Raw genomic sequence first — 11,022 nt, 5'->3', positions numbered from 1 at the left:
ACGGCGTAATTTTATTTTATAATTAATGACGGTTTTGTTATCTTTTTCCAAAATTTGTCCCGGGATCTCCACCAAATCCCAACTCCCACTTTTTTCGTAGTCGGAGAGGTCAATGTCGCTATACACCTCAATTGGAACTGTTTCGTTCCCCTTGGTTTCCAGGTACCAGTGTAATTTTACCTGGTTGAGTAGAAGCAGTAATAGTAATTGTAATAATAATAAATGATAATAACAATAATAACAATTGGAACGTTCTTTTATTTTTGGAATAAAACACTCATAAAAACAAAGAATTAATTATCAATAATAATTAAAATTTAATAGAATTAAGTAGAACTTATTATACAATATTATAAAATAAAATACTTTGCGATGCTCGTCATCCTATACAGAATGTGTACAATGAGAACAGATTAGTTTGAAATGATTTTTTCAGTTAATGATTCTATCACAATAAATGCCATATGATGACTATATTGCTAAATTAATAATGCAATTTAACTTAAATTGGTGATCACAACAATTTAAGTTGATAAAAGACAAATTAAAACTGTTGAAAAAATACAGCTCAAGTTATAAAAAAAAAGTTTAAATTTTGACCGGGACCAAAAAACTAACTAAATTTGTACCAGTGTGGCTCAAATTAGGCTAATGACCTTTTATCTGTCGATTATTTTGATTAAAAACAAAATTTTACCGAATTTTAATAAAAATATTGCTCACACCGGGGGCCGTAACGCGACCCTGCCTCCTTAGATCCGCCACTGCTTCAATGGTGAAAAAAACTACCAGCCTAATTCACTACATCAGCGTCACATTAAAAAAAATTCGAGCTAGTGTGTTTCAGTAATATATAATGATATTAATAACTATTCGGTCCGTTCAAGATAGTATACATCAAAAACGTCAAGATTTCGATTACCACATTGCATTGTATTTGATGACTTGTATAGTGCCCCTCAAGAATGACATCAGAAGCGCATTATACATTTTCATGCTCAGGTGATTGAATACTGCATGAATCTGGTAACAAACTACCAGCTCAATCCACCATATCAGCGCCATATTCTCAAAAATAGTTGATTCAGTTCATAAGGATAACTATTCGTGCCTAATACTAAAAATGAAAAATATTCCTGCCTAAAAACTGAGTTCACTGACTTTTGATAACAACACTGCTCGCAACGGGGAGAAGATCATGGCAGCCACTAGCATTGCAGCCGTAGTAGTCCTATTTCAACTAAGTGAGACAATACATATTTAGTTTCGCCCCGCTAAAGTCTGCAAATAAAGAAAAGTTCGTCAGCTACTTGACAATATTTCAAAAACTTCAACTTACTAACTTACTACATTCTATAGCTTTTTTATTCCAATAATAATAACAATCATCCTCTCTACAGGAATTATAACAGCAGCTTCAGAATTTAAAATCACCCCTTCCACCGCTAAATTCAGGATCTGCTGCTACTACTACTACTACTACTACTACTACTACTACTACTAACTACTACTACTACTACTACTACTACTACTACTACTACTACTACTACTACTACTACTACTACTAAAACTACAATTATAACAATAATAATAATAAAATTATGAACCTCATTAGAATCGTAAGTCCAGGAGGCAAAATTCATTTCACAAATTTGCTCATCAAATGGAAAGTAGGTTACGTCAATACTGCAGCTGCTTTTGTAAATTGTGCATGGAATCCACATGATCCAACCTGTGTGTGTGTGTGTGTGTGTGAGTGAGAGAGAGAGGTGTGTGCTGTGGTGTTTCAAGTGGTGTGTTTTGTGTTTTTGTGTTATTGTAAAATTTTCGCAAACGTTGTTGTTGTTGTTGATGTTGTTAGTATCTTTGTTGATATAATTGTGGGTGGTGGTGTTGTGTTAATAAACTCACCATTATGGTTGACCAAAACGTTGGCTTTGAAAGAGACTTCAAATCGCCCATCTGCACTATAAAATTGTTCCATATACAAAATTACTACTATCACCACTACTACTACTACTACTACACAACCAACAAACTAATCAATCAACCAATCAATTAACTAATCAATCACCAACTTATCAATCAACTGATCAACAAATCAACCAATCAGACCACCAACTTATTATACAAAACAACATCAGGAGTCCAAACGCGATCAGGCTGTATTCGAACGACCGAACTGTTGGCATACTCTGACTTGAGCCATTTCAATTGATAATCACACCAGTACTGAGTGAATGATCGAATAAATGAACGAACGGATAAAATAATTAATGAATGAATGAATTAATTATTAAATGAATGAATGAATTAATTAAACAATAGATGGATAGAACAGAACGATTGAAAGACTTTATAAAGAAATAAAGTGAATAAACAAAAATAGATTGATTGAATGGACGTACCAGTCGCAACCACACGTTCGTCTTCATAATCTGGTTCCTCTCATCCTATATTAGTTTAAAAAATAAATAATAATAATAAAATAATAATAATAATCTAAGAGGGGCAGAGGCTCAATTTTTGCACACCGTTCCATGCCAAAAAGCGACCAAAAATTGACGTGACGAGCGAAAAATATTTAAGAGTGATTTTGGCCATACTACAACAAATCTTGGACCCCCAGTCAAAATTTTAACATTTTCCCTCCGTCAAAGTTGTCTAGATCCACGCAACTGAATAATAGTAATAATAACAATAATAACAGTAATAATAATAATTATTAATTACTATAATTAATAATTTTAATTATTATTACATTTTCTTTACAGTAATATTAAATATTATTATTATTATTTATTTTGTTGTTTAATCAATAACCGTAGAATATTTAAGGACCTGAACATTAAACAATGTTCCTTCGTGTGTACTATTACTGCTGCTGCTACTACTACTACTACTGCCGCTGCTGCTGTTACTGCTAATACTATCACTATTGACAGTATACTACTAATAATAGTAGTAGTAGTACACACATGAAACAGCACCCATTATAAATATTATACAAAATAGAATTCCGATTTCAAAGATGAGATGTACGTAGCACACATTGTACGGCATTGTTAAGCACAAATAAAAATAAAATATACAAAAAATAATATAAATTGAAAATTTTTCATTGTAGGGGCTCTAAAAGCTCCCTCTGGCATACTCTTCTACACACCACACACACCATATACACACCAGATTGATAAGTTGTATGAGGGCTAGTTCGAAGCCAACGGGTATGATGCTGTTGATGTTCTCGACGGGGCGTATCCGCGGGTTGTAGCCACCATCACGGCGTTCAAACAAATCTTGTAGTAGCCGAAATTCGTCGTCGTTCGCGCTAACTGCATGTGTGTATGTGCGTGTGTGTATGTATGTGTGTGTGTGTGTGTGTGTGTGTGTGTGTGTGTGTGTGTGTGTGTGTGTGTGTGTGTATGTACAAACCATAGATTACATTATCATATATTCTATGTTATTCGTGCTGGTTGACAGTCAGCTAGTCTATGTATGTATATGTGTTTGTGTGTGCGTGTGTGTGTGAAATAATAGTATTAGTATTATTATAATTAAAAGTAATTAAAAGTAGTTGTAATGAAAGTAATGCCAAGACTGAAAATACTGTTAGTAACAGTTTGTGAAGATATTTTTATATATATATTTATATATATTATATATATGAAGATATTTAAGATATAACGGGAAGATATTTTTTCATCTATTAAATATTTTATAGGCAAAAGTTTAAAGCAATTTTTTAAACCAAAAATTATTTAAAAATTAAGTAATAGTAGTAGTAGTCAGGAGCTGATTTAGACAACTTTAAAGGAGCCAAAATAATAAAAATGTTTAAATTTTGAAATTTGAGGAGGGGGCACAGAACGAATCAAGTTTGTAATGGTGTGGCTAAAATTAGGCCAGTGACCATTTTATGGTTCATCACGTCAATATTTTGTCTAAAATTTTCGACTAAAAACTGAGTGAGGAGTGAGTTTTACTGAATTTTACTATAAATATAGCACGCATCGTGGGCGCTAGCATGACACGGCCCTTTCAGATCTGCCACGGCATGAATTTAATAACAAACTACCAGCTTAATTCACTATATCAGCGCCACATTTCAAAGAATTTGAACTATAGTGCGTTTTCAGTAATACATTATAGTAACTATTCGGTCGAATCAAAAATTTCTGGATTTCCATTAACAAATTACACATTTTCATGGTCAGATTATAGAATACTTCATGAATCTAGTAAAAACCCACCCGATTAGTTCACTACATCAACGCCACATTCCCAAAAATACTCGAATTATTGAGCGTTGTTCATAATTACTTCGTGTATGCAACTAAAAATGATAAATATTCCTGTATAAAAACTGAGTTCTACTGACTTTTTATAACAACCCTGCTCACAACGGGGGGCATAATTTTCCGGCCAAGCAGTGCAACTATTACTACTACGACTAGTAAAACTACTACTACAACTACTAAGGCTACTAGTAAAATATTTGGAATTCACTATAATACCAATGAAACACATCCGATTAATAAAATCATGATCACGATAACAACAACAACAAAAACAACAACAATAACAACAACAAGGATAATAATAATAATAATAATAATAAATATTAATACTAACAATAAAAACAACAATGATAATATCAATAACAACAGTAATAATAATAACAAAGTTATTGAACCTTCTTTAAAAAGACCAAATGTCCAGCTTAACATTAGTAGCCAGATGATGAAAAGATTGTCTGGCAGCCAAAAACGTGGCGACATCGCTGTGGTAGTAGCAGTAGCAGCAGCTTTAGTAGTAGTAGTAGTAGTAGTAGTAGTAGTAGTAGTAGAAAATTCAGCAATAGAAAAAAATAAATATATATGTATATATATATATATATTACTATTTATTCATTATATTTGTTTATTTATTTATTTATGATTCGGTACAAATAAAATTAAATTATTTTCGTTATTATCATTATTATTGTTTTTATCATTATTAATTATTATTACAACAAAAGCAATTTACATTTGCCAAATAAATTTTTTTACAAAATAAGGTTAAGAGCCGAAAATAGACTTTGTATATTTGTATGTATGTATACATGGCAATTATATGTAAGATTCTTTGTTGTGTTGATACACTATTAAAGAGGAAAAATTCGGCGCTGCTGCTTGCTTCGCTTACTTTTTATGTTATTGTTGTTGCTGCTGTTGTTTGTTGTTGTTGATGTTGTTTTTTGTTGTTGTTGTTAATCCTGTTGTTATTGTTTTATTTGTTGGTGTGATTGATGTTGTTGTTTTGTTGATGTTGTAGGTAATGGGATCGATGACCCGGTTGCTATTGTTATCACAATTAACTAGCTGAGGTTGTTTTTCTATCACGATAATAATAAAGTCACATAAAACTGTGTATATATATAAAATATTTGATGTCTTATTCAGCTAAATACGTTAGGAGTTTTTATCATTTGGATAGTTTGGAAAAGAAAAAAATTTAAATGCATACAGACCATGTTCAAATGCAAGCTCAGCTAGAATTTTAGCAAAAGTAATTGTGGAAATAATTGTGTGAAATGGATGGTTGCTGTAACGCGTGTTTACGTAAACTATGTGTGTGTTTGTATGTGTGTGTGTGTGTTGTGTGTGTCTGTGCATGTGTGTGTGAGTGTGTGGTAACAAGTAAAGTATTAAGTTCAGTCTTAATCCGTTTGGGTTAATCATCATGAATCCTGATTCAGAGTTCATGTTGAAATTGATTGACATTGGTTGATGGTTGATGTATAGTTGTCGGAATGGCTACATTTGATTTGTTGATTCGACCTCGGGTATCAGTTTGGGAGTGTTTAAGAAAAGGTTTATTGAATTGTTGCTGGCTAACAATTTCGTGTAGTTTTTAGTTCATTGACAGTGACCATGGATATATATAAATTTTAATTGTATTTCATTTATTAATTAATTTAATTTAAAATGTATAAATTTTAAGTTTTATTCGGTTTCTTGTATTTATTTGACTTCATTATTTTGGTATCTTTTAAAATTGTTTTTTATTTTGTACTTTCGTTTGACCATACAAGCAATGTTGTTAAAATACTCACATGTTGAGTATTTAAATACTTTGCAAATACTTGGTCAAAATTCAGTATTTAAATAGTATTTAAATACCAAATACTGCTACAAGTATTTAAATACAGGCTACAAGTGTTTAAAAATTATTTTAACTACCCTGCAGTTTTCATTTGATACTAAAATTTGCACGTTAATAAAAAAGGATCACGAATTAACAAATTTTTTATTTTTATTATTTTATATACACCCACATCACATTTTAGTAAATCTCATAAATATTTCCATTAGAAATGAAAAAAGACATTAATACATAAAATTCACTAATAATGTTGGTTAACTTTAAGGAGCAGTAATGTCTCAAACAGATCATCAGATAAACGATTACGCTGTTCAGTTAGAGTAAGAGCACCTGAACTAAATAGACGTTCAACTGGGGCACTTGAGGGCAATGCTGTGTTATATCAAATGAAAAGTTGTTTAATTTTTAAATGTTTGTCTAACATTTTAAAATCTTTATCTTCATCATTAAGATATTGAAAATGTTGTTGCGATCGTTCTGTGGATAATTCATCATCAAAGTCAAAGAAAGTTTCTGTTTTACTGTCATTGATCCTGCTTTTATAAACTGGTTCTGATGTACTTGATGTAATAGTAGACACAGACTGTTCTAAAAGTTGCAGGCATTTCGCCCTAAGCTCAAACAGATTAGAGCAGTTTGCACAGACTGTTATATAGTATACACATACACATCACATATGTAGAATAAAAAGAGAATATACAACGTGGAATAGATGATTGATAATGCAATTTTTTGTCAAAGTATTTAAATTTTTTAAATACTAAATACCATGCAAAAGTATTTAAATACTGTCTAAATACTGCCATTTTATTAAATCTTTTAAATACCTCTTAAATACTGGGGTGAGTATTTAAATACTATTTAAGTATTTAAATACTATTTAAATATTTAAATACTATTTAAGTATTTAAATACTCTAAATACTTAACAACACTGCATACAAGCCCATTTGATCATACAAGCCCACATTTATAAAGTAATATATATATAAAGAATGAGACTCTAAAGCGCACTGAAAATGTGCGCGGGTACGTTTGAAGGCTTTTATAGGTGTTTTTCAAAGTGTGAAATTTAGCAAAATATTTTGTAATTTTTTCCATTTTAATTTTTTTGTTGATTCTACGGGTTTGTGTGATTTTGTATGTTTTTAATGTTAAGTGTTAATATTTACCTTAACATTTTTATTATCTTTCACTAACTTAATCCAGTTCACTTTAAACAATATGGCGAACGAGGCTTTCGGCACGTTGAGTTCGAGTCCAGAGCTGTTGGTAGGTCTGACGTGCCGAGTTCATCCGGTTGTCTTCCTCAGCATTGTTGATTCGTACGAAAGAAGAAATGAGGACGCTAAGCGAGTGATTGGAACTTTACTGGGTTGGTTATGTTATTACAGTCTGGTTGGCAAAAAAACTTGCTGGTCTTGACTTGACTTGACATGACAAGTCAAAAATTATAATAATTCAATAATTCTTGTTCTCGCCTGCTTGGCTTGTGTTTTTTAAAATTTTATTTTGTGTGCTTTTTGAAAAATAAAATAAAAAATTTTAATTTTATTGGAGCTTGCCTTATTTTATAATATTTTTATTTAAATTTTACAATAAATATTAAATATTCTTATCATTTTCGTATTAAATTATTTTTATTATACAATACGCCAGTTTCTTAAAGTTTGAAAACGATAATTAATTTAATTTAATTTTATTAAATAATTTAATCAATAAAATAATAATATTAATCAAATTTTATTTGATCTACTATAATCAATATTTAATTAGACCACACATGTTCATGGATATACTTTTGATACGATATCGATACCAGCTGTTAAAAGATTATTAATAAATATAAGATGTTTTTATATTACTTTCAGTCACTGATTGAGAAATAGGCAAATGGTTGTTAGATAGAATGTTGTAAGAACAAGTTTGTGGTTATATAGTTCAATTTCTAAAGTTTTGGAAATGTGTTAGCGTTAGGATATTTGACCAGAGTAAAGTTAGTGAGTGCTCATTTAAATAAATAATTAACTATAAAAAAGGCATTGAGGCAATAAGATCAAATTAATTAAGTTTAGGTGAATGCATTAAAAAAGGGGTTACCAAATATAAAGTTATTAGATTTTTTGCATTTGGAATTCAAACTTTTGTGAAACAATGCACAATAATAACATAACATAACAAAAAAAATTTAATAAGTGCAGTTGTAAAACCTACAAGACCAAATCCCCAAAATAATAGGCATATAAATTATATTTTAATACTTACACTTATTTTTTAGTTCATGTCTTCATGGTTTTTTATATTTAAATTTAAATTGTAGGAACTGTTGAGAAGAACACGGTTGAAGTCACCAACTGTTTCACCGTGCCACACAATGAATCTGAAGAAGAGGTGATGTTCCATTTTTGATGGATGTGCTATAATAAATTATTGATCTTATTATAAGATTTGTTATCAAATTGATTGCTCTTGTTGTTTTTTATCACTTTGTTTACATAGTTTCGCATTTTGTTTTGTCTACAACTTTATTTCATTTTATCTTGATTTGATTTGATTCACAATTAAAATGACTATTGTTAAATAATGTTCATTTCTATAAATAACCTTACTACCGGCTGCGATAACAAGTGGTGATGATTCATTAAATTAATTTATTGGTGGTAGGTGGCAGTTGATATAGAGTTTGCCCGCAACATGACTGATCTGCACAGGAAGGTCAACCTACAAGAAGTCATTGTTGGATGGTAACATCTATTTATCAGTCATATTTTATCCTCAATCCTCATCTTTCTATTTTATAAATTAAATGAATTGGTATTTTGACTGAAGGTATTCCACTGGCTACGATGTGTCCGAACACTCGGTACTCATACATGACTACTACTCCAGAGAATGCAAGAACCCAGTGCACATCACTGTTGACACATCTCTCAAACAGGCACACATGTCCATGAAGGCCTACATTAGGTGGGAGAATTGAGTTCTTTGAGATTGCTGCATGCACCTGTGTTACATATTCATGTGGGGCATTGTGTATGTATTTAATTGCTTATTTTACGATGGAATATGACATTAATGTTTGTTACTTACATGTTTGCAGTGTGCCAGTCGGAGTGCCTGAGAAGACAATCGGCACCATGTTCACACCAATTCCATTGCAACTTGCTTATCAAGATTCTGAAAGAGTTGGAGGTTTGTATTGTTTTTATCACTCAAGTGACTTCTTCATCCTCTGAGGATTTATTTTAAATTGTTCAAACTTTCACAGCTTATGATTTAATATAAGGTGATTTTAATAAATCTATTAATTTTAACTAATTTTTCTAGTTGAATATCTGCTGAAGCACAAGGATCGAGTAAAGAGAACATCAAACCTACCAAAAGACTTGAAGCAAGTGTCTGTTGACTGCACTCAAATGTTGGCTAAGCTAGATTCCGTCATTGAATATATTGATAATGTTTTGGTAAGTGTCCCATATTGTGAGTATTTATGTCATCACATTTTGTTTCCACATTAATTATGTTGCCTATTTTTATAATGTGTTTTCATCAATGTTTTTCAAGATTAATTACATTACTCCTCAGAGCAATTGGTCTGATTGACATTGTGTTATTTTAATAAATAGTCAGGGAAAGTACCATCTGATTCGACTATTGGTCGATCGCTAATGGAACTTGTCAACAACGTCACCAAAATAAAACCTGAAGATTTTCAAGATATTGTCAGTTCAAATATGAAGGTAATATGACCTGTGGTGGATTAATGTTGGGTTAAAATAGTTTTAACAATGTCATCCTACAATCTTTGAAGATTTCTTCAATAGTTTGCAGCTTTTTTCTCAACTGGTGTTTCAGTATAACTGAAATATTTTCATTATCTTTTTTTAAATCTAATATGTTCTTGTTCTAGTGAACAAAGTTTATTTTTGAAATGCTCATTGTGATGCCATCATATAATGTCAAGCCAAGTTTATGTATGCATCTAATTATTTTCATTGCAAAGTTCCTAAAAATGACTTTCATTCAGGACCTGCTGATGATGCTGTACCTCAGTAACCTGACCAAAACGCAACTCATCATAGGAGAGAAGATAAACCAGTTTTAATTTAATTTATTGACTCGTTGAAATGTTTTGTTGGGATGATTGTTAAGAGGCCATCAGTAAATGAATGTACATTTAATAAATTAATTCTTCTGCTTAATGTTTCAAAATACATCACCTCGTTGCTATGGCGGTGCTAGTTATGAACAGAGAAAATTATGACAGAAAATTTGTTTTTGTTTTAAACAAATAAACTCTTAATCGCGCCTATTCTATACAAACTGACCTAGTCGTGAACATTTTTGTCCATCGCTGTTTGTTACAGTAGCGGTTTTATTTTGAGTAGGGCAGTTAGTTTTTAGCAAAATAATAAAATGTTCATAAATTCGAAGCTTCTAGTCGCATTAATGTCATTTTCATCGCATCCGGTATTATTTTGTTTGGTTAGGTGATCTAAAAAAAATTTGGCAGAACTAAAAGTGGTACCGTTATTGCAGCCAATTTCGATATAAAACTTTAGCGGTTTGTGTGTTGTCGATGTGGCCATCTTATTTTCATAAAAATTGATGAGATGCCATGGATATATCATGGTGTGAACGCACAATTTAAAAATAAGATCATATTTGAATAAAATTTGTTTTAGAGATATTAGTCATATGGACCTAAATTTAATGCTGTCTTTACAATATTTATTTTAAAAAGTATTACAAATGAAAAAAATCTCGATTCATAGGAGGATAAAGCGGAAACATTTGAAAATTTTCAATGCTATTTTGTTTACCGGAAGTGAACATTTTGTTCAATGTTGCGGATCTCGTTATCTTGACATTA

At 31.0% G+C, this 11,022-nt stretch overlaps 2 protein-coding genes across 2 annotated transcripts in view; one reads left to right on the top strand and one right to left on the bottom strand.

The window, feature by feature from the left end:
• HELRODRAFT_107827 (hypothetical protein) overlaps positions 1–3,438 on the bottom strand; it is a gene marked incomplete at its 5' end in the record, with an annotated part of 5,537 nt that extends 2,099 nt beyond the window's left edge. Inside the window, 6 exons of the mRNA XM_009029354.1 lie at positions 3–180; positions 1,608–1,732; positions 1,912–1,967; positions 2,123–2,232; positions 2,409–2,453; positions 3,187–3,438. Of these exons, the coding sequence (XP_009027602.1) occupies positions 3–180; positions 1,608–1,732; positions 1,912–1,967; positions 2,123–2,232; positions 2,409–2,453; positions 3,187–3,438 (766 nt within the window). The remainder of the gene's footprint in view (positions 1–2; positions 181–1,607; positions 1,733–1,911; positions 1,968–2,122; positions 2,233–2,408; positions 2,454–3,186) is intronic.
• Positions 3,439–7,362: 3,924 nt separating this feature from the next.
• Positions 7,363–10,458, top strand: HELRODRAFT_185120 (hypothetical protein). Its single transcript, XM_009029353.1, has 8 exons — positions 7,363–7,524; positions 8,470–8,540; positions 8,814–8,893; positions 8,979–9,116; positions 9,250–9,341; positions 9,477–9,613; positions 9,776–9,889; positions 10,177–10,458. Exons 1-8 carry the CDS (start codon positions 7,374–7,376, stop codon positions 10,252–10,254), a joined length of 861 nt encoding a protein of 286 aa, XP_009027601.1. The 5' UTR covers positions 7,363–7,373; the 3' UTR covers positions 10,255–10,458.
• The last annotated feature ends 564 nt before the right edge of the window (positions 10,459–11,022 follow it).

Source organism: Helobdella robusta (genome assembly GCF_000326865.2).
Source record: "Helobdella robusta unplaced genomic scaffold HELROscaffold_6, whole genome shotgun sequence".
In the NCBI taxonomy this organism is placed as follows: domain Eukaryota; kingdom Metazoa; phylum Annelida; class Clitellata; order Rhynchobdellida; family Glossiphoniidae; genus Helobdella; species Helobdella robusta.
The sequence above is the reverse complement of the archived record's forward strand: the minus strand, read 5'-3'. Positions and strand labels throughout refer to the sequence as shown.

Excerpts from the sequence above, each read along its gene's own strand:
- HELRODRAFT_185120 (XM_009029353.1), top strand. The coding sequence starts at position 7,374 with ATGGCGAACGAGGCTTTCGGCACGTTGAGTTCGAGTCCAGAGCTGTTG. Across the intron at positions 7,525-8,469 it reads AGTGATTGGAACTTTACTGG|GAACTGTTGAGAAGAACACG; the intron begins GTTGGTTATGTT and ends TTTAAATTGTAG. Across the intron at positions 9,614-9,775 it reads AATATATTGATAATGTTTTG|TCAGGGAAAGTACCATCTGA; the intron begins GTAAGTGTCCCA and ends TTTAATAAATAG.